Source organism: Lactuca saligna, chromosome 5 (genome assembly GCF_052625555.1).
Source record: "Lactuca saligna cultivar CGN05327 chromosome 5, ASM5262555v1, whole genome shotgun sequence".
In the NCBI taxonomy this organism is placed as follows: Eukaryota; Viridiplantae; Streptophyta; class Magnoliopsida; order Asterales; family Asteraceae; genus Lactuca; species Lactuca saligna.
This window is the reverse complement of record NC_136421.1, coordinates 11,239,665-11,263,320: the sequence shown is the minus strand read 5'-3', so window position 1 is coordinate 11,263,320 and position 23,656 is coordinate 11,239,665. Positions and strand designations below refer to the sequence as shown.

The 23,656-nt window shown below is 33.8% G+C and overlaps 3 protein-coding genes and 1 long non-coding RNA gene across 4 annotated transcripts; 3 read left to right on the top strand and 1 right to left on the bottom strand.

The window, feature by feature from the left end:
• Positions 1–926: 926 nt before the first annotated feature.
• Positions 927–2,055, top strand: LOC145047324 (uncharacterized). The gene is made up of 4 exons (XR_013682189.1): positions 927–1,035; positions 1,116–1,290; positions 1,744–1,821; positions 1,952–2,055. It is a non-coding gene; the product is annotated as an uncharacterized LOC145047324 (long non-coding RNA).
• A 2,354-nt stretch (positions 2,056–4,409) lies between these two features.
• On the top strand, positions 4,410–6,277 carry LOC144998209 (lanC-like protein GCR2). The gene is made up of 6 exons (XM_078958025.1): positions 4,410–4,683; positions 4,773–4,951; positions 5,026–5,137; positions 5,233–5,349; positions 5,418–5,729; positions 5,814–6,277. Exons 1-6 carry the CDS (start codon positions 4,522–4,524, stop codon positions 6,150–6,152), a joined length of 1,221 nt encoding a protein of 406 aa, XP_078814151.1. The 5' UTR covers positions 4,410–4,521; the 3' UTR covers positions 6,153–6,277.
• A 12,622-nt stretch (positions 6,278–18,899) lies between these two features.
• On the top strand, positions 18,900–20,791 carry LOC144997610 (lanC-like protein GCR2). Its single transcript, XM_078957503.1, has 6 exons — positions 18,900–19,168; positions 19,258–19,426; positions 19,505–19,632; positions 19,701–19,817; positions 19,886–20,197; positions 20,282–20,791. The coding sequence occupies exons 1-6, from the start codon at positions 19,007–19,009 to the stop codon at positions 20,540–20,542; spliced, it is 1,149 nt and encodes a 382-aa protein (XP_078813629.1). The 5' UTR covers positions 18,900–19,006; the 3' UTR covers positions 20,543–20,791.
• LOC144997609 (protochlorophyllide reductase, chloroplastic-like) lies at positions 20,754–22,356 on the bottom strand. Its single transcript, XM_078957502.1, has 4 exons — positions 22,198–22,356; positions 22,044–22,124; positions 21,071–21,958; positions 20,754–20,993 (listed from the first exon to the last, which is right to left on the bottom strand). The coding sequence occupies exons 1-4, from the start codon at positions 22,240–22,242 to the stop codon at positions 20,838–20,840; spliced, it is 1,170 nt and encodes a 389-aa protein (XP_078813628.1). The 5' UTR covers positions 22,243–22,356; the 3' UTR covers positions 20,754–20,837.
• Positions 22,357–23,656: the final 1,300 nt, after the last annotated feature.

The window sequence follows — 23,656 nt, the reverse complement described above, 5'->3', positions numbered from 1 at the left end:
ACATATTATTATTATTATTATTATTATTATTATTATTATTATTATTATTATTATTATTATTATTATTATTATTATTATTATTATTATTATTATTATTATTATTATTATTATTATTATTATTATTATTATTATTATTATTATTATTATTATTATTATTATTATTATTATTATTATTATTATTATTATTATTATTATTATTATTATTATTATTATTATTATTATTATTATTATTATTATTATTATTATTATTATTATTATTATTATTATTATTATTATTATTATTATTATTATTATTATTATTATTATTATTATTATTATTATTATTATTATTATTATTATTATTATTATTATTATTATTATTATTATTATTATTATTATTATTATTATTATTATTATTATTATTATTATTATTATTATTATTATTATTATTATTATTATTATTATTATTATTATTATTATTATTATTATTATTATTATTATTATTATTATTATTATTATTATTATTATTATTATTATTATTATTATTATTATTATTATTATTATTATTATTATTATTATTATTATTATTATTATTATTATTATTATTATTATTATTATTATTATTATTATTATTATTATTATTATTATTATTATTATTATTATTATTATTATTATTATTATTATTATTATTATTATTATTATTATTATTATTATTATTATTATTATTATTATTATTATTATTATTATTATTATTATTATTATTATTATTATTATTATTATTATTATTATTATTATTATTATTATTATTATTATTATTATTATTATTATTATTATTATTATTATTATTATTATTATTATTATTATTATTATTATTATTATTATTATTATTATTATTATTATTATTATTATTATTATTATTATTATTATTATTATTATTATTATTAGGTGGTAAACTTCTTTTAGAGCTGAATCGTCTCCTACGATCTGGTGGCTACTTTTTTTGGTCTGCTACTCCAATCTATCAGAAACTTCCAGAAGATGTTGGGATTTGGGAAGGTATTTTCCCTTCTCTTTTTTATTTATTAGTTTTTTAAAATATTAACTTTTAACATTTTTCTAATTTTCAAATTTGGCAGCCATGACAAAGTTAACAAAGGCAATGTGTTGGGAAATTATAGTTGTTAATAAGGATAAAGTAAATAAAGTGGGAGTTGTGGTTTATCGAAAGACCATGTCTAATGAATGGTAAGAAGGAAGACCCCAAAATAACCCTCCACTCTGCAGTGAATCCGATGATCCAGATGTTGCATGGTATTTTATTTATTTATTTTCTTTATTACTTTTTATTCATATTAAAAATGAGTAAGACATGTAATATATAAAAATGTTTAAGAAGTGTTGACTGCATGCTGCTTAAGATGTGCTTAATGCTTAAGCACTTTTGGTTGCTTACTAGTTAAGCATTGCTGGTAATAAATCGTTCTCCACACTTAGCATTACAAGCACTTTTGATGGTTTGGTTCAACCGAAATAATTGAATTTTAAATACTGACTAATTGGCGAACCAAATAATATTGTTTCATAGTTTTAAAAGTAACCCATATATTAAACAATTCCTACAGTAATTAAACTAATACAAACCCTCATTTTCAACAGTATTGAGTGCAATCGACTAGTTTTAATGAATGTCAACTTCATAAATATTTGTCACTATGTTAATGGTGAGTCTCAACTATTCTTTTCCTCCTATATTTATTTGTGAAGGTGAACACATTGAGAGGACTCACCTTAAAAGGAGCTCCAAAATCTGCTAAAGTGTATGGATGGTAGTTTATGGAACAGGTATGAATATCTCGATGCTGTCAAAGCTTAGGCACCTGTGCTCTCTAGGTTCACTTTCAATTTTTTACATCATTAAATCAATTTCCATAACATTGAATCATTAATCACTACTAATGTTATTCTTTTACAGGTGGTTGGAATTAACCCTAAAGTTGGTTGCTGATATAGGAATAGTGGGTGCTCCAAATGCAGGAAAAAAATGTTTTTAAATGTTGTTGACATGTACTGTTGTTTGACATGTAATGTTAGGTAACTTGTTTGACATGTGATATTTTTTTGAAATGAATTATCGTTCTTATGTATGGTATTTTATTTTGTATTATGATAATTTCAATCTGTTGTTTAATTTGAAAATTAGTAATTATATCAAAAATATATACTTTTAAAACATTCAAAATTATGGCATCCAAATATGTGTCATCTTCATTTATGACAGGGACTTTAATGATACGCAATGCGTGTCCTAAACGCGCGTCGTAAGGTCACGACACATAAATGCGTGTTGTCTTCCTTTATGACAGGGCTTCCTTGATACGCATTGTGTGTCGTAAATGAGCGTCGTAAATGCTCGTCGTAAATAGACGACACGCAAAAGCGTGTCGTCTTTCGTTATGACAAGGCCTTCCTTGACGCACATTTGCGCGTCGTCTGAGCGTTTTACGACACGCATTGCGCGTCGTAAAAGGATGTTTTTCTAGTAGTGAATAATAGTTATACTATAAATTAGTCTCATCGAGCATTAGACTAAACTCTAGTGGTAATGATACTAGGTTCTGTCAAAGGAGTTGTTTAAAGTAAACAAAGTGTCGTCCGAGTGCCGAGTCACCACCTTTTAAAGTGAGTGCATAGTCTCTTTCATCTTACACATAGATATGAAGTATTTTAATATAAATTACGTGTTATGTGTGTGCATATTGTCTGAATACTTGCTGTCTATGCTGGGTGAAAGATTTTTATACATGTTTTAAATAATTCAAATTGTATATGTATTTTATATCTACAAAATGTGGTGGGTAAAACATGGATAAATGAAATAGTTTCTGTGTGATAACACGATGAAAGACATCAATGTTAACAGTGATCTAGTCATCTAGTGGAGTATAGATGGAAGCCACAGACTATACTTGACAGTCATGTGGAACGCTAGCAAGCTCGTAACCTGTATGTGTTTTTGAACTAGGTGCTCATTAGGTATTTTGAACTGAGTGTGTTCACTAGGTATTTTTTAACTAAGTGTGTTCACTAGTTATTTTTGAACTAAGTGTTCACCAGATGTTTTGGACTACTTGTTCACCAATTGTAATCTATAAACCTTGGTAACGATCGAATATTTGTGTTATGTACTGTTATGTCGAATTTTAGAAAAATCATAACTTCTTCATACGAAGTCAGATTTGGGTGTTCTTTTTACAGACATTCTCAGGTTAACATATTCTATGACTTTCATTTGGATAGTTAAGGCTAAAAAGTATTTTATTTAAAAACTTTATTTTTACACTTATAGTGTTTTGCCGGTTTTGTCGCGGATATTCAATTGGTCATAACTTTTTCGTTATAACTCAGATTTGTGAGTTCTTTATATTTTTGGAATCCTTGTTAAAATATCTATCACTTGGTTCATCCCAAATGAGCTTATTTAATACTTCATTTTTTACAGTAATTTTTCATCTCAATAAATTTTTATTTTTATTATTCCAAAATAAATTATAATAGTTAACCTAGGCTATTACATTGTGAATTTATAAGTATCTAGGTAGAGTTTAGACTTTAATAACTATAGAATTTCTCCGGTTATGACACTTGGTAGTCCGAGATACACTTTTTTTTGGAGTCCTCAAGGAATTGAATCTAGAATTTTGTCTCAACTTAACTTCCTTTTTGTGAGCAGTCCGGATTTTTACCTTAGGATCAACGATATATTTCCTATTCAACATGGGTATTAACCTAGTTTTATACAATTTATTTATAACTCTTTGATTAGTAATCAAGATTTAAAATTATCAATATTGTTTTTTATTTTTATCTGTGGTTTCCACGTGTATTAACCTAATTTTATACAATTTATTTTTCAAATATCATATATATATAAGTTACTTTTTGAACAGATTAAAGGATTTCAATCATTTATTTTTCAAATGTCAATAAACCATAATTAAACACAAATATATAAACACTAAAAATGATCAACCTTTAATTTAATTTTAATTTTGATTGTTTAAAAAAAAAAAAAAAAAAAAAAAAAAAACTCAAGAATACCACTCCAACCTCCGGAATTTGGACTTTACTCCAAAACGTATTATTTTTTACAAAGTGGTAATTTTATATAATAAAAAAAAATTAAGAAAAAACATTTATATTAGTTAGATTATTAAATTCTTTTTTACAAAACACATAAATCAAGAAGCAATTTAGCTGTTCCTTTTTCCAGCACACATATATCAATGAGCAATTCAAAAGCATTTTCCCTAAACCTTGTGGCTTTTACCTTTAGTCTCTACTTTACCAAAAAAAAAAAAAAAAAAAAAAAAAAAAGGTATTTTTGTAAAAAAAAATCATTTATATTTCTTTTTCCAAAAAACATAAATCAATAAACAATTTAGCTCGAAAGCATTTTCCCTAAACCTTCTGGCTTCTACGGTTCTACCTTAGCATCCAAGAATCTGATCACATCTTCCAAAGTCCAAACGAACACAACCCAAAATGGCGGATCGTTTCTATCCAAATGAAATGCCGGAATTCATCAAAGAAGAAGAACCACCGCCACCCGAAACCACCACAAATCCCCTGACAAAGACTCTATCTCTTCCCTACAACCTATTCTCCGATCAACTCAAACGAGCAGCCTTCGACCTCAAACACACTGTATTTTCCACTTCTTTATTCCCTTAATTTCTGTTTTCTCCCTTTCTTCCTTGTGTTGATTTTTTATTTACACATGTTCCCAATTATAGATTGTGTCGGAAACTTGGGGAAACACCGGGAAACGTTTAAAAGATTACACACTATACACAGGTGCCTTAGGTACAGCTTTCATGGTTTTCAAAGCTTACAAAGTTACCCACACCAAAAAAGATCTTGATTTATGTAAAGACATTCTTAAAGCTTGCGATTCCGCCTCTTTTGGCTCTAGGTTTACATTATTCTCTGTTTCCATATCTGTTTTTGAGCAAGACGATTGTTATTAATAGTTTATTGCGATCGCAGTCGTGTGACATTCATCTGTGGTCAGGCCGGTGTATCTGCTCTTGGGGTCGTAGTGGCCAAACAAAGCAACGATAATCACTTGTTTAATCACTATTTGACAAGATTTAAAGAGGTAGAAGTTATTCATTTGATGATGTAATTAAACATGACGTGTGCTCTTATTTTGTTTATGGGCCAATTGGATTTTGATTTTATTTTTCATTACAGATAAAGCTTCCTAAAGATCTTCCAAATGAACTATTATATGGTAGAGCAGGTTACTTATGGGCATGTTTGTTCATTAACAAGAATCTTGGTGAAAACATTATATCCTCTACCCACATGGTAAACCATTGTGATTGTCATCATTAGATTATTTTTGCAAAAAGATTTGATTTTTTATATGTTTGTAGAGAGAAATCAAAGATGAAATTATCAAGGCTGGTAGAAATATGTCTACTAGTGAATGTCCATTAATGTATGAGTGGTATGGGAAAAGGTATTGGGGAGCTGCTCATGGGTTAGCAGGGATAATGAATGTCTTAATGGACATGGATTTGACTGAAGATGAATTGAAAGATGTTAAGGTTACACTTATTTACATGATTAACAACCGTTTTTCTAGCGGAAACTATCGATCAAGTGAAGGTAGTAATTCAGACCACTTAATTCATTGGTGTCATGGTGCTCCTGGGATGGCTCTTACACTCACCAAAGCAGCCACAGTATGTATTCAACCATTGGTATTTGATAAAGATAAACTTAAAAAAAATCTTCTAAAACACTCAAGTTTGTTAAAATCTTAATAGGTTTTTGGAAGTGATGAGTTTTTAAAGGCAGCAATTGATGCGGGAGAGGTGGTATGGAAACGCGGTTTACTTAAAAAAGTTGGAATCTGTCATGGAATCAGTGGCAATGCGTACGTTTTTCTTTCACTTTATCGCTTAACAGGCAACATCAAGTTCTTATACAGAGCCAAAGCTTTTGCCACCTTCCTTTATCATAAAAGTCAAACCCTTATAACTCAAGGGTCAATGCATGGAGGTGATCGACCCTTTTCACTATTTGAAGGCATCGGAGGTGCAGCTTATCTTTTTCTGGACATGGTAGATCCATCCATGGCTAGGTTCCCTGCCTATGAGATATAAATACTCTTTTTCTCCATCAAGTCATGTATGTATGTGTAAATGTAAAGTAGCCGAATGACTGAATAAAGTGATGTATGCATAATGAGTTTTGCATTTTAAGTTAAAAAGAAACAATAGGTTAATAAGTGCTGAATCCATAAAGCTTATTAATCAAAAGAAAAACAACCTCTAAGTGGCATGTGATTTTATTGTTGAATATCATTAAAACCATTTCCTATGCTCACAGTTTGGTGAATATTTTGTATCTTTGGATTCCGGTTACGCCTTCTAATTATGTGTCTTTCCCACGGTCAAACGACTGATTCGGTAAAATTGAAAGATTTTATTAATGTCTTGGAAACATCACTAATGAGTTATTGAATGAGGATGTGATCCGAGTATGATAATATATTTGTTGAAGAAGGGGTTTAATGGCCGGTTACCTCGTCAACATGTGAAGGATGAGTATTTCAATTTGGTGTCCAACTTTGATGATTTCAACATGTATCATGTCGTTAAATTATAAATATTGTTATTAATGTTATTTACGGAATTAATTGCGTATTTTTTTGGGGTTGCGGAGTCATTTAATTTGGTATCAGTTGTAATCTCTAAGAGATAAGCTTTATAAGCTTATTCATTTCATCAAAGAAAAAAAAAACAACCTCAAAATTTTACATACAACCTAGTCGGATTTTTATTTGTTTTTAATGTAAAATACATGATTATTGATTTAATGTTTTATGTTTGCTAATATGCTAGAGACGATATTCAATATGCTTATTCATCCCTTCAAAGAAAAGAAACACAACCTAAAAAAAATTGACATATTAGGTGGATTTTTATATGTTTTTAAGGTAAAATACATGATTATTATTTATCAGTTTAATGTTTTATGTTTGCTAACATGTTTGATACATGATTATTTAAGATATGGATTTTGGGGAGTTTTCCATTCAGTTGCTTGTTTGCTACCCGACAAGCGAATGTGATCCATTTGGTTGTTGGATGGTCCAAGATTAGGATTTTAAAGAAGCATCAATATGATAACTTTATTGATGTTCAAAAGGTATGATTATTTTACCAACAATGATGATATGATATGAAAATAAACAGCCAAATGCAAGAAATAGCATTGTATCATCCTATTTTCCTTTCTTCCTATGACAATATCATACCTTAGAAAATCTATTAGATTCAAAGAAATTCTCAAACACTATAATTGGATAGATTTGTCAAAATACATTGGCCTAATAAGTACTAAAAGGTACAGTTCATTGCTATAAAGGAGTCGATTCTTCAAAGTAAACTGTTGATAAAAAAATCAAAGCCTTTAAGCGTTGCATTTTTCACCAATTACAGTGAATGTCTAGAAGGGAGTTTGAAACTAATCGCTCAATTCACTCAGGATGAAACTATAACTTCATTAGAAACTTAACTTCTCCAAGATTACAAGAGTCAAGATAATATAACCCTTCTATCAACCCATCTACAACAGAACATTGACTTGTGGACACTTTTTAGTTGGTTCATTCCTAATATCTTGGTGTTGTGTCAAAACACGATTAGCTGATTAGACGAAAGAGAAGAGTGCATTGCTAAAAAAATAAACAAATTTGATGCTACAATACAACAGGAAAAAAAAGATCGACATATTCATACCTCAAAGTAATTGGCATATTCATACCTCAAAGTGGCAGATGGTGTGAGTTTGTCTTAGGTGCTATGAAGATTTGAAAAACTAAGATTGGAATGAAAATGGATATTGGATTAAAATGGTATCCTTTTCCAATTTTATATGTTATACCTTATAGGTCCATTGAGCAAAACAAAATACAAGTTTAATGGTTGTGTTTGAGGAAACTCCATTATCACAAATCTTTGCTCATAGTGAATTTTTTTTGTTTTTTATAGAATCATACTTTTTCTTTCTATATCATGATTATAATTTTAATTCTTTTCATTGTTTATTCTTGGGCTAACGTAAGAAATAGCACGAGACTTCTATTATTGACTTTTTTTTAGATCATGTTATTTTTCTTTTATTTTATGGCTGATTTTCTTTTCTATTACAATATTGAAGTTTAATAATTTCAACAGTACAATCTCATTTTTTTTTACTTATTCGTGCGTTAAACATTAAAAATTGTACCCATTTAGAGTAGTAACTATTTGAAGCAAAAAACAAAACATTTTTAGCACCAGTAGGTCAAGAACCAGAGCAGCCAAATGAAACATGTAATGGATGAGATCATCAGGTTCCAATTACAGAATTAAAAACACAAGAGCATACCTAATGAGCTTTTACTATTACTATTAGCAACAAATCAACTTACTTTTCCTTGTTTGTATCATGAATTTATGATCCAGCTTTACCTATTCCCTATTAAATGTCCAGAACATGGAAATATTATAGATACTAATTTCTACCTAATCAACAAAATAAATTAACTTCAATGTCATGGTCTAGTTTAAAAAGTTTTATGAATCATACGGATAATAAGTATTTTAATTTCTGGAAAGTATCTTATTTTAGGAAATTATCTTGTTTTAGTTTTTAAATTTGGTAATTAGGATCATTTAGTATTTGAGTCGATTTGGGTGGTCTTTGTTTCCTTATTAGAGTCATTTGTTTATCCTTATTTAAAGGATAGTCGTTCATAAAATAAAATTATGCTTGAAGTCAATTGTTTTTAATATCTTAGAATAGTTTAACCTAGTGTCCTCTCAGTAGGACATTATGTGTTAGTAAATTTGTTATGGCCCAGGATTTAGATCTCGTGATAGGACCTGTTGTGCTTCCTAGAGTCGTGAGTATTACTAACACCTAACCTCCTATTGAGAGGAGACTAGGTTAAACTATTCTAAGATATTAAAAACAATTGACTTCAAGCATAATTTTATTTCATGAACGACCACCCTTTAAATAGGGATAAACAAAGGACTCTAATAAGGAAACAAAGATCACCCAAATCGACTCAAATACTAAATGATCCTAATTACCAAATTTAAAAACTGAAACAAGATAATTTCCTAAAATAAGATACTTTCCAGAAATTAAAATACTTATTATCCGTATGATTCATAACATTACTCCCCTCCTACGCATTGAGCTTGTCCTCAAGCTCAATAGTCACCGATTAGCGTCATCTTCCTCATTGTCCATCATGGTGCAAAATAGCTTGACACATTTATGCCCAATCGAGAATATTTCATCACAGTTGAAGCATAAGCCTTTTGCCCACCTCTCTGCCATTTCTACAGCCATTAGTTTTTTCCAGGCCAGATTTAGTGTTTTAGTTTTGTAGTTTTGTGACATCCCCAAAATCACGGTCAGAAAAGACCGGTTTTGTTTATACTTTATTTCAAAATCAGAATAACCTTTTGATAAAAGGGTTGCAGAATTTGTCCCAAAACAATAATATGATAAAGATTTATCAAAAGCATTTCCTTAGAAATGTATTTCATTAAAAGACTCGGGATGTCATGTTCGATACAGTACATAAGTATAAAAAATACAATATAAGCCTTACTACATTATTTCATATCTACATGCCTATATCCGTAATCCCTCATCACAACTATGCTCGAGCGCCACTACCTGTAATACATAAAACTGAGTGGGTCAGGCTTAGGAGCCTGGTGAGCACATAGAGTTTTCAACCCACAATAAATAAGTTTATTAATTTCATCAACCAACAATAACCCGATTACCCGTTCCCATTATCCTCATGTTACGTCCCTAAACACCTATCGTAAGGATCATCATCGGGATGGACACTACTGCTAAGGGGGTTCCTCAGCAATAAATGTCCTAAAGGCAACCAAGAGGGGGATGGAGTACACTGGTGAACACATCGTTCGCAACACCTATAGATTGCGAGCCTACCAGCGTTCCACTAGACTGACTAGAAGAGTCTATGGTCGTCATCTATACTCTGCTAGATGACTGGATCAACAACAACAACAACATCGATGCCTCTCATCATTTTATCACACATCACCTATTACATCTACCCATGTTTTACCCCCAACATTTTCGTAGATATAAAATACACATACAGTTTAAATCATTTAAAATTTGTATAAAAACATTCATCCAGCATAGATAGCAAGTATACAGATAATATGCACACATAGCACGTAATATATAAAATACTTCATATCTATGTGTAAGCTGAAAGTAACTATGCACTCACTTGAAAGGTGGTGACTCAACACTCGGATAGCACTTCGATACTCTCAAAACAATTTTCTTTCGATAAAACCAAGTATCAATACCACTAGGGTTTAGTCTAACGTTAACCGCGACTAATTAATAGTCTAGCTATTATTATTGTTATTATATAAGTGTTAAATAACACTCAATATAATTCATAATAATAGCCCAAATAATTATTTTGAGGACCTAATAATATTACTATAATTATTTGAAAGCTATATTAAAAATTGTGTAAGCGTAGCTCACTTACAGCGGATTTTAAAGAAAACCGGGATTTACTCGGAGCAACGTGTCCGAAACCGAAAGACCCTTTTTCTCAGGACTCCGGGAGCCTCAGGGCTTCCTTCGGGTGCTAGGGGATCACCTAGGCTTAGGGGAGGGTTCAAAACCCTAGAGAGAGAAAGTTTAGAGAGAAGAAATGAAGAAAGGTGTGAAATTTTCGGAAGAGTTCGGACCCCTTTTATAGGCTCCAGCAGCTTCGGATTACGCTGGGCGTACCGGGGCTACGCTGAGCGTAGTCTCGGATAAGGTTGCCACCTCGGATCCAGCTGTCTCGCACTCGTCGGAAGGATTAGGACGAAGGTACGCGGGGCATACCGGACATCGTACGCAGGGATTAACATGAGGTGACACGTCGTTCATCCGAAGCGAAGCCTTGGGCAACAAGCAACGACTCAGATGCGGCCACGTCATCTCCCTTCTCACATATTTCACAATTTTCCTTCCCGACTTCTAAAAATCATAACTTTCGCATACGAGCTCCGTTTTCGACGTTCTTTATATCCACGCGAAGGCGGGAACGTACTCTACAACTTTTGTTTAGACTTCATTGGCTAATTTTGGCTCTATTTTAAAAGTTATATCATTAACAGGGCAGGACAGGATTGGTTTGTTAAATTCTCATAACTTCTTTACCCGACGTCCGTTTTCACCCATCTTTTTCTCGTTACGCTACTCTTAACGAGATCTTCGATTCTCGTTTAGGTCATGTCAGCTAAAAACTACTCGATCTATTATTCGAATTCCGGGTTGTACACTGCTAATCCGAAACTTCGAAAAATCATAACTTCCTCATACGAAGTCAAATTTGTGCGTTCTTTTTATCGACGCTCTTAGTTTAACATACTCTACGACTTTAGTTTAGACCATTAAGGCTAAAACTCGCTCTATCGTAAATTCACTCTTTACGCTTCCCGGTATTGTGTCAGTTCCGTTGCGAAACTTCAACAGGTCATAACTTCTTCGTTATAACTCGGATTTCGGCGTTCTTTATATCCCCGAAATACTTGTTTCGACTACTACAATTTTATGTAGAGATATCGGGCTTATCTCACACTTTAGTTTTGACGCTTATTTTTATTCTTTATTTATTAAACATTTATAAATACATAATAAGCACATAAATACACATAATTCACATAATACTCAAATATTTCATCTTTATTACTTCAAAAAGAGTTACAATAATTGACCTAGACTATTACATCGTCTAAAATGCTTAGCCTCGAAACTCGAGCGTTACAAGTTTCCAGTTCCCCCTTTTCCTGTAGACTCTCATTTTTGGCTTCCAGCCGAGGTCTGGTTTCCTGTAAGCCCGACCCCTATTGGTTGTCCTACTTCGACCACCCTTAGCTCAATTTGTCTAGCTAGATTCATGACATAATATAGAGTTATGAGTCTCGCAAATTCAACCTCATATCTTATCACGTTTATTAGCCCCACACAAAAGTGCCACATGCTTTGTTCTGGAGTTACTCCGATTGTTCTTCATAATAGAGACTCGAAAGTTGCACAATAGTCTTCCACTGTGCCAGTTTTTCTAAGTTGCGTTAGTTCTCCTAGCGGGTTCATACTCATCGGAGGCCCAAAACGAATTTTGCACTCCTCCACAAACTCGTTCCAGGTTGGCCCCCCTTTCATCCGCCTCAAATTCTGATACCAGACGCTTGCCTTTCCTTGAAGAACAAAGGTTGCCTGATGAACCCATGCTTCAGTTGGATTTTTTTTGTTCTTCAAAGAAATCTTAGCACTTCTCTAGCCAAGATAGGGGGTCGTCCTTGCCATCATAAGTTGGAAACTCCATCTTTGTAAATTTTGGCACCCTAGTTGCTTTATACCCATTTACTTCATCAGTTTCGTCCCATATTTTGAACCCCATACATAGGGTGTAACGCCCGTAGATCAGGGCTAGTCAATTTAGAGACAATAAGCGTCAAAAATGACTTTTTTGATAGAAGATTATTTAGGATGAATAATCCTAACTAAGTTGTAGTATATGTTACAAGGTTTCCGTGCATATAAAAAACGCCAAAATCCGAGTTATAACGAAGAAGTTATGACTTGTTAAAGTTTCGGGACAGAACCGGCACAACGCTAAATGACGTAAAAAGTAAATTTACGTTAGAGTGATATTTAGCCTTAGCAATCTAAACGAGAATCGAAGATCTCATTGTTAGTAGCGAAACGATGAAAAGTTAGGTAAGAACGGACGTTGGACGAAGAAGTTATGAATTTATAACGAAATTTTCTGTCCTGACCTATTAAAAATAAATAAAAAAAATAAAATCAAAATTAGCTGACAGAGTTTAAACGAAAGTTGAAGAACGTAGTCTCACCTACGCGTGGATATAAAGAACGTCGAAAACGGAGTTCGTATGAAGAAGATATGAATTTTCGAAGTTTATTAATTAATTAATAATTAAATTTAATTATTAAATCCCGGTATTATCCGAAGGCGAGTCATCGGACTCATCCGAAGTACGCCCCGCCTACGAGTGTACGCCCCGCGTACAGCGAAGCATGACGACCTTCGCACTCGAGTTCTTCGGATGACGCATGCAGTGACGAATTCGGACGCGTGCGCCCCGCGTAATCCGAGGCTCCAGCCTCCTATAAATAGGATGCGAGGGCAGCCGGTTCTTTTGTTCATTTTCTCTCTTCTCTCTCCCGTTTTACATCGATTTGCATGCCAGAAATACCCCGAAGCCCCGGTATTATTCTCGAGCCCCGAAGCAAGTCCCGAGATCTCGAAGATCCCGAGAAGTGCGGTTCCCGAGCCGAAGCTCTGCCCGCGAGAAGTTCGATTTTTGTGGAGATCTTCCAGATCTACCGAAGAATACTACTTCTGCAAGTCGTAGTGCTGTCCGATCATCTTCTGATCAAGTGGGTGTATACTACCTTTCATAAACACGATAATAATACAAGTATGGTTTGAGTGTATTAAGTTTATTGTTGTTTATATGTGTGAGTGTGTAGTTACTTTCTTCTAATACATAAATATGACGTATTTGCTATGAAATACGTGCTATGTGTTTATATGTTATTTGTCTATTTGAGATGGGCATGGAAATTGGAGTTTTATACAGGTGTTAAATGATTTAAACTGTGTAAGTATTTATATCTACAAAATTGTTGGGTAGAACATAGGTAGATGGAATAGTTGGTGACTATGGAGTTAGCGCCTATTGTATAAACCTTGGCGACGATGTGACTTCGTTCCTATTTGATGAACCTTGGTGACTATGGAGTTAGCGCACGTTGAGTAAACTTTGACAACTATGGAGTTAGCGCTTGTTGAGTAAGCCTTGGCGACTATGGAGTTAGCGCTTGTTAAGTGAACTTTGGTGACTATGGAGTTAGCGCCAAATAACTATGGATTTAGTACTTGATAAATAAGCTTTGGCAGCAATGGAATTCGTGCCAAATTCCTTACGAATAAATGAATGAAGGATAGTTGGTCCTTAGGGTAAAACCTTAAGAAGATAATGGGGATGGGTAATTGGGTTGATTGTTTGCTGATTACATATAATAATTATATTATTGTGGGTTGAAAACCCTATATGCTCACCAGGCTCCCAAGTCTAACTCACTCAGTTTTCTTTTCATTACAGGTAATGGCACAAGGGTATAAGTTGGTGGACTTGACAAGAGATTTTGGATTATAGATAAGTAGTTGATAACTATTGTAAGGTCTATTTTATATTGTTTATGCTTTTGGTCTGTAACGAACATGACATCCCGAGTTTTTATTATTTAATGAAAATACATTCTTTTCGAGAAATGTTTTGATAAATGGTTATCATATTTTATTTTGGGAACAAATTCCGCAACTGTTTTCTTTAAACGATCACTCTGATTTAAAAAAAAAAAAAAAAAAAAAAAAAAAAAAAAAAAAAAAAAAAAAAAACAAAGGCATAAACAAATCGGTCTTTTCTGGCCGTGAAATTGGGGATGTCACATAGGGTCTTGATCAACTTTTCGATTATGTGTTGACGCTTGACCTTTTAAAGGATCCCACTTATATTTGAACTTCGGTTGGTAAGTACTCCTCCATGATTCTGATTCATGTGTCTTCCCTGTGCCGTTAGGGTTTATTCCAAACCCCTTCCCTACGTTGTTAGGGTTTATCCCAAACTCTCATTGTCCTCGTCCTACCCCTATTAAAGATATGAATCCCCTTCCTTCTTAAGCGCCTAAATTAATACCCTTGCCTCTACCTTGGCTTCAAATTGTTGTTCACCTTCTTCCTCCATGCTAGTTTCTGATCTATTTTTAGAGTTTGTCTGCTTTGACAAACCTTCTTCCAGGGACACATATTTAGCTTGTAAGCCTGAAATCGCCCCTTTAATCTCTTTATTGCTCTGTTCCTGTTGAATCATGAATTCCTCGAACTTTTTCATCAACTCTTCTGCAGAAGTCGTCATCACGAGTGGCTCTGATACCAAATTTGTTATGGCCCGGGATTTAGATCTCGTGACAGGACCTGTTGTGCTTCCTACAGCTGTGAGTATTACTAACACCTAATCTCCTAATGAGAGAAGACTAGGTTAAACTATTCTAAAATATTAAAAACAATTTACTTCAAGCATAATTTTATTTCATGAACGACTGCCCTTTAAATAGGGATAAACAAATGACTCTAATAAGGAAACAAAGATCACCCAAATCGACTCAAATACTAAATGATCCTAATTACCAAATTTAAAAAATGAAACAATATAATTTCCTAAAATAAGATACTTTCCAGAAATTAAAATACTTATTATCCGTATGATTCATAACAAAAAGTTGATATATCATAAGTGAGTAAGTACCACATCTGTAGGAAAGAGCAAAAAGAAAAATTGATAGTGTCATAAAATCGAAACTAAAAAGCAATCTGGGATAAATTTCTATAAAAAGATAGTATAAAGAAAGATTTCGTAATGCTCATACTCACCTCTTGTTTTTTCTGAAGCATTTCTACAAACACTTTATGCACACTTTCCTTGAGCACGTTAATACCTTTTACTTCTTAATTTTCAGCGTTACTCCCATTAAATAACTCCTTTGAAACCTATGTAGTTCAATCCAAACACAACCATTTTAGAAGAAAAATGATATGAAAACATTGAGAAGAGTAAAGGAGGAATACAACTTGATGGATGTTAGAACCTTTACTAAATGTATAACGACATTATAAAATCAGCCCAAGGGTACAAACACTTATTGCAAGCATCCATGTCAAGGTAGAATCATGGAAAGAAACACCAGATTGGTGTTCCATTTTGTCTCTTAAGAAATCTGAAACAAAATCACCCAAAAATATAAATAAAAAACACTCATATCGGAGATGAAAATAAGTATTATAGATTTCAATTTGCTATAAAAAACAATCATACTTTGTATAACATTGATGCTTAAAAATGATTACAATACTCACTCACGCCATATTTTGAGTGTTGGAGTCACCTAGTGATTGTGAGTTATATGATTTCATCAATTCATCCCACTACTTCGATCAATTCTTCCTCCAAAGCTGCAACATTAGATCAAAGATTAAAAATTTATCAGACTCAACTTTATTTTGGAGACAAAAACCTATTATTTTGCATGTCTTGCAGGTTTAAATAAAAAAATTTGTTTTTTAGCACGATAGAAGAACCCAGAAAAAATAGACATAGATCAATCCAACATATTGAAAACCAAGAAATTGAAGTTTCCCAGCCACAAGAAATAGAAATCTCGACTTGAAAACTTTATACAAACCATAAAAAATACCCACACAAACATATTGCATTAGAATACTAAGAACATAGTGACAAAGGGAAGGGTTACCTGGACACACACACATAAATACATATAGAGAGTTCCATTAGTTGCCAAATCTTGTGTTGGATGAAGCGTGTATAGAAGAAGACTCTTTAGAAAGGGAAAAAAAATGAAGCAGCAAAATGAAACATACAGATCAAATCGAAACGTCTTCCTCCAGGTCGTTTGTCTTAAAATACTCAACTTGTTCATCGATCTGTATATTGACACAAAAAAAAAAAAAAAAAAAAAAAAATAGACTTCAAATAAAAAATCAAAGCCACCCATAAACAAAAAGCAGCAAATAATAAAAACTAAGTTCAACGAATACGAAAAAGATGACAAAACTATCCAGAAAGAGAAAAAGAGAGGGAGGATAGAGAATGATATCAGGGGAAGAAGGGAATGTGGGAATTTATCCTGGTTACAAATATTTAGAGAAAGGGTGAAAGCTGGGGGAAAACATCGAAGAGATATGCGATGGTAAGGTAGGAGACGACGGTTTAGGGTTTGTAGAGAGAAGATGTGGGAGTGACTTACTAAGTGAGTGAGCTATGGATTTAATTTTGGGCCATGAGGGAAAAAGAAAGTGATGACATCCATTGCTTAGTTCCTTAGTAAGACAAAGCATGAGATGTTTGTACATGTTGCAATAAAAACGATACCTCTTAAAAAAACTGAATATGCTTTATAGGATAGTAAAGACAAAACTGCAAATTTGGTCCTTGTGGTTTTCAAAAACCTTTGGATGGGGTCCAAAAAGTTACCAACTTGCATGGAAGGTCCAAAATCAAGGTTTTTCTAGGTTTTTGGTCCAAAAAAACTTAAAAAGACGATTATGCCCTTTTATTTTTTTTTTATTTTTTATAATTATTCTAATGTTGTTTTAATTAAAAAATAAAGAATAAATAAAAAAAGTATCCCCACCCCACCCTCTCTCTCTGTCTCGCTCGCTTCGTATCTCTCTCTCTCTCTCGTCTTTGTTTCTATGGATCATTAGCTTTCTCTTTCTTCACAATTAATATGGAAATAAAGTATAATTAAGATTGTTCTGAAGTGTAATTCCTTCTTCAACTGCATCAAAATCAATTCTCGGTCCAGTGAAGAAGGTTTGGGAAAAAGAAAAAAATACAATACCCACTTCTTCTTCTTGATCATATCATAGGTGGAAATCAAAATCAAACCTACAACAAATCAAAATCAAACCTTACCATCCCACTGGTCAATAAAACCACCAAAAATTTGTTGGCTCCACCTCGAGGTTCTTACCTACCTGCTCCAAGCCTTTGATGTGTTGATTTATAGTCCCAATCTGAACAGAAACAAAAGTTCATACTGAGGTCGTCGATCAGGGAGGAGAGATTCAGAAGGTGCTTTAAATTAAAGTGGATTGAATTTATAGATAAAACGAGCTCATATTTATTCTCTCTGTACCACCAGCAGCGACGCCTTGCGAGAGAAGATGAATACCATTGGTCGTCGGAGCTCTCAATACACTCAGATGTAGGTTTGAGGGCATAGATCTATGCCACACATTGTCCCCACGGCCTTCGACGAGCACATTTGATCGCGTTTTGTAACAAACACCCATTTCAGATGGTGAACGAGATGAGAGAGGGATAGGAAGAAAGTGGAGAAGATTAGAGTTGGAGTTTTGGGTGTCGGAAATGCAAATGTGCAGTGGTGGCTGAAGAGGGGTATAACGAAGATGAAATGCATCGATTAAGATGGAGTTACAGTTCTGAAAGTAGGGTTATTGACAGCTCCGGTGGTTTTGGTGGCGACGAGAATGAATCCACAGGTGGTTCAATTTTGAGATATCAATTTTCTTTTGAGAGATGGCGTTCAGGAGAGAGAGAGAGAGAGAGAGAGAGAGAGAGAGAGAGAGAGAGAGAGAGAGAGAGAAGGATGTGAGAGAGAGAGAGAGAGAAAGACGAAGAGAGAGAGAGAGAGAAGGTGGGGGTGGGGGATACCTTTTTCTTTTTTCTTTATTTTTTAATTAAAACAATATTGGAGTATTTATAAAAAATACAAAAAAGAAAATAAAAGGGCATAATTGTCTTTTTAAGTTTTTTGGACAAAAACACAGAAAAACCTTAATTTTGGACCTTCCATGCAAGTTGGAAACTTTTTGGATCCCATCCAAAGGTTTTTGAAAACCACAAGGACCAAATTTGCAGTTTTATCGATAGTAAACATAGTAAAAAGATAAATATTTTTTAAATACCAGTAAATCATAATTAAACACAAAAATAAAAATATTAAAAAAATGACCAATCTTTAATTTAATTTAAATTTGGAAAAAACTAAAAATTTGTTCTGAAATACGACTCCAACGCCCAACCTCTAGAATTCCCGACTCACATACATATTATTTTAGACAAAACGATCATTTTATTAAAAAAAAAAAAAACAAAAACTGATTATTTTTACAACAGACAACCATTGTATCAGTTTGATTATTCGATTCCCTTTTTCCAAAACACATAAATCTATAAGGAATTTAGCTCGAAAGCATTTTCCCTAAATAAACCTTTGTGGCTTCTACTTTAGCCTCCAAGAATCAGAGCAAAGTAAACCCAAAATGCCGGATCGTTTCTATCCAAATGAAATGCCGGAATTCATCAAAGAAGAAGAACCACCGCCACCTGAAACCACCACAAATCCCCTAACAAAGACTCTATCTCTTCCCTACAACCTATTTTCCGATCAACTCAAACGAGCAGCCTTCGACCTCAAACGCACTGTATTTTCTACTTCTTTATTCCCTTCATTTCTGTTTTCTCCCTTTCTTCCTTGTGTTGATTTTTGATTGACACATGTTCCCAATTATAGATTGTGTCGGAGACTTGGGGAAACACCGGGAAACGTTTAACCGATTACACGCTGTACACAGGTGCGCTAGGCACAGCTTCGATCGTTTTCAAGGCTTACACAACAAGAAAGATCTTGATTTATGTAGAGATATTCTTAAAGCTTGCGATTCTGCCTCTTTTGGCTTTAGGTTAACCTTCTTCTCTGTTTCCATATCTGTTTTTCAGCAAGACGATTGTTATTAAACCAGTGATATAAAATTCGATAGTTTTTTGCAGTCGCAGCCCTGTGACATTCATCTGTGGTCAGGTCGGTGTATCTGCTCTTGGTGTCGTCGTGGCCAAACAAAGCAACGATGATCAATTGTTTAATCACTATCTGACAAGATTTAAAAAGGTAGTAGTTTTTCATGTGATGATCTTGTTTTGTTTATTTGGCCAATTGGATTTTGTTTTTGGTTATAGATAAAGCTTCCTAAAGATCTTCCAAATGAACTATTTTTTGGTAGAACAGGTTACTTATGGGCATGTCTGTTCATTAACAAGAATCTTGGTGAAAACATTATATCCTATACCCACATGGTAAAGCTTTATGATTGTCATCTTTAAATTATTTTTACAAAAACATTTGATTTTTATTACGTTTGCAGAGAGAAATCAAAGATGAAATTATCAAGGCTGGTAGAAATATGTCTACTAGTGAATGTCCATTAATGTATGAGTGGTATGGAAAAAGGTATTGGGGAGCTGCTCATGGGTTAGCGGGGATAATGAATGTCTTAATGGACATGGAGTTGACTGAAGATGAATTGAAAGATGTTAAGAGTACACTTATTTACATGATTAACAACCGTTTTCCTAATGGAAACTATCGATCAAGTGAAGGTAGTAATTCAGACCACTTCATTGATTGGTGCCTTGGTGCTACTGGGATGGCTCTTACCCTCACCAAAGCAGCCACAGTATGTATTCAACCATTGATATTTGATAACCTTAAACTTAAAAAAAATCTTCTAAAACACTTAAGTTTGTTAAAATCTTAATAGGTTTTTGGAAGTGATGAGTTTTTAAAGGCAGCAACTGATGCGGGAGAGGTGGTATGGAAACGCGGTTTACTTAAAAAAGTTGGAATCTGTCATGGAATCAGTGGCAATGCGTATGTTTTTCTTTCACTTTATCGCTTAACAGGCGACATCAAGTTCTTATACAGAGCCAAAGCTTTTGCCACCTTCCTCTATCATAAAAGTCAAACCCTTATAACTCAAGGGTCAATGCATGGAGGTGATCGACCCTTTTCACTATTCTAAGGCATCGGAGGTGCAGCTTATCTTTTTCTAGACATGGTAGATCCATCCATGGCTAGGTTCCCTGCCTATGAGATATAAATACTCTTTTTCTCCATTAAGTCATGTATGTATGTGTAAATGTAATGTGGTTGAATGACTGTATGCATTACAAGTTGGGTGGTATCTTAATATATGACAGGTTAAGTGTTGAATCCATAAAGCTTATTAATCAGAAGAAAAACAGCCTCTAAATGGCTAGTGATTTTATTACGGAATATCATTCAAACCATTACCTATGCTCACATTTTAACCAAAGTTAAGCTAACCCAACTAGTTTCTCACTAATCTCCCATACTTTACGTGCTTTAGTGACATCACTAGCTTCTTCTGACAACTGATTCTCAAATGAAGCCGAGTTGTTATTCCAACTCCAGTAAACACCCGATTTTGTCAAACTTGGATCACTCACAACCTAAATCATGAACAGATTGGTTAAAAATTAAATCGTTTATTATAAGTTGGAATAGATTGGAAATTTGGAATATTCACCTGAGCAAGTCTCTTTCCGGATTCATCCTCGGAAACATACCCTTTGGTGATGTACTTTTGGAAGGGAGGGAATAGGAGTCTGAACAACGGAATATGCTCCCGGAATAAACCCGTTGTGGCAATACAACCGGGATACAAAGAAGCGAATGTGATTCCGGTTTCTTCATGGAATCGGCGATGGAATTCCTGCATCATCAGCATGTTACAGACCTTACTGTCTTTATACGCCTTTGCTCCGTCGAAATCAGCACCATCGATCATGGCAGAACTATTAAGCCCGTTTAGACCACCTGCTAAACCCCTCATGTCCCCTAAGTTAGCCTTTGGGGGGACATTTCCAGCTAAAGTGTTGGTGTTACCCGTGATTGACCCAACAATTATGAGTCTTTTTGAAGGGTAATCTGATTGTTTCATTTCGTCGAGCAGTAGGCGTGCAAGAAGGAAGTGACCAAGGTGATTTGTCCCAACACTTAGCTCGAAACCATCGGCTGTGTAAGTGGGTTCTTTTGCAGTTGGTAAGTAAACAGCTGCGTTACAGACTAATACATCCAGAGGTTGACCTGATTGTTTGAAGTTTGCTACAAATTGTTTGACACTGTCGAGTGATGCGAGGTCTAGATGCATGACTGTGTAGTTTTCTTTTGGCATTCCAGATGATTTTGCAGCTCTTTCTGCTTTTAGAAAGTCTCTGCAAGCCATTATCACGTGCCATTTTCCAGTTTCCGCTAGAGATTTTGCTGTGGCTAGACCTAGACCCGAGGAAGCTCCGGTGATGACGACTGTACCTTTTCTTAGGGTTTTCTTGCCGTCGGTTGATGCCTGGTTGACTGATGGAGTTGTGGTGGCTACAGCTTTTGTTTTGAGTGCTCCCCTTTGGGTGAATTCCTTCTGTAGCAACAATTTCAATTCTTGAGTAACTCTAGATTTTGGATTCGAATGGAAATTTTTTGAAAGAAAAGATTTGCTTTCGTACCCTGTTCTTTGATGATGTGAAGTCGACTTTAAGATGAGTTGACAGTGGTACTCCAAATAGGGTGGAGTCTTTCAAAGAAGCCTGCAAAAATGTACAGCATTGTGAGTAACAAGTAACAGCATCATTTATTAAACACTTGGGAAGGCAAGCAAACCTCTTTGTGGACAGCGAAAGAAGATGTAGTAGCCTGGAGTGCCATTGGAGATATCTGTAAATATCTAATTAAGATTGTTGAAGATAGATCATATTGGTGTGGGGGTATTTATAATTTTATATATAGGATATACAACACGGAGAGACACTTGTGATTTGTTGTGCAAAAAATGGATTGTTTTGTTTATTAATTATTATTATTATTATGAGGTGGTGGATAAGAAAATTGATCAGGAAAGTTGGTGGGTTCCACTTTATTGTAAAGCAACCAATGAGAGAGTAGATCGTAGATTTCTAGCAGATAAGTGAGGTGGGCCTGAAGGTGCTCTGCCCGAAGCACGTTTCCACTTCCAAACAGTTATGGGCTTTGGAATGGGATTATGGTCTTTATGTTTGTATTTTTCTGAGTGGGTTTGAGTTTTTCAGTTTTATTTTCGTCCCGGTTATGTATGTTTTTCGGTTCGGTCTTTTTTGGATGGTTTTATCTAATAACATTAATATATAAAACTTCATTATTAATTAATAAAAAAAGAATAATATTATATAACTTGTAATAAACATATCAGTGGAACAATATATCTAGGGAAATTCTTAAAGAGGTAATCTTAGTTAAGGGTGTCATGTTGGTGATGTATTTGGTATGCAACTTAGATTTCATTGTTGAGTGTTGGTAATGAAGTCGTTGTCAATTTCTTCGACATCGTTATTAGTGTATGATGACACTGTTTCTTACCTTCTTTCCATTTCAAACTTCTAAAATCTCGTTTTTCATATGGATTAAACATTCCTTAATATCTGTGTAATTTTGCAGCGATTCATCGTCAACATACAAATTGCGCTTAATATCTTGTCATTAAGAGAAAACAACATACCAAAGCTATGATACCAACTTTGACCGTCAGTACATCCCCATCCATTGAGGCTATGACTTTATATTAACCTAAATTTTTTCTTTTTCACTATCATTTTAAAATATCAAATTGTGCAAACTCTTAGACATTTACCTTACATTTGTGGTTGCTTTGTAAATTGAAAATTCCTTTAAATCGAACATAATCATTAAACTATGAGGTGCTCGTTCTCATTAAACTGGGTGATCTTAAACAACTAGTTTGATGAGACTGACTTGGGACTGCTTTGGACCGACTAGAGATTGAGACCGACTTAGGACTAACCTTGGATCGCCAGTTGCTAAAAAATGGGGACCAATTCTAGAGCAATGGTCATCACATCAAGTAGTGTGCACCTGGGTTAGTGAACTCTAGTTGTGCTTGAATTGCGATCCACTCTGGTCAAGTTGAACCTTGTAGGATTTTCAAGATCGGGTTCTCACTACCTCCAAGTAGGATTTTGTAAAACTGGTGATTCACAAGTTCACAACTATTAAAGAATTTAAGTGAGTTTGTTCAAGAAAACTAGTAATCGATATAATCAAGCTTGGACATTGGACCATGGTCTTT

Coding starts and splice junctions, on each gene's coding strand:
- LOC144998209 (XM_078958025.1), top strand. CDS start 4,522: ATGGCGGATCGTTTCTATCCAAATGAAATGCCGGAATTCATCAAAGAA. Junction 4,684..4,772: donor CCTTCGACCTCAAACACACT/GTATTTTCCACT, acceptor TCCCAATTATAG/ATTGTGTCGGAAACTTGGGG. Junction 5,138..5,232: donor ATTTGACAAGATTTAAAGAG/GTAGAAGTTATT, acceptor TTTTCATTACAG/ATAAAGCTTCCTAAAGATCT.
- LOC144997610 (XM_078957503.1), top strand. CDS start 19,007: ATGCCGGATCGTTTCTATCCAAATGAAATGCCGGAATTCATCAAAGAA. Junction 19,169..19,257: donor CCTTCGACCTCAAACGCACT/GTATTTTCTACT, acceptor TCCCAATTATAG/ATTGTGTCGGAGACTTGGGG. Junction 19,633..19,700: donor ATCTGACAAGATTTAAAAAG/GTAGTAGTTTTT, acceptor TTTTGGTTATAG/ATAAAGCTTCCTAAAGATCT.
- LOC144997609 (XM_078957502.1), bottom strand. CDS start 22,242: ATGGCACTCCAGGCTACTACATCTTCTTTCGCTGTCCACAAAGAG. Junction 21,959..22,043: donor TCACATCATCAAAGAACAGG/GTACGAAAGCAA, acceptor TTGTTGCTACAG/AAGGAATTCACCCAAAGGGG. Junction 20,994..21,070: donor CCGGAAAGAGACTTGCTCAG/GTGAATATTCCA, acceptor TTCATGATTTAG/GTTGTGAGTGATCCAAGTTT.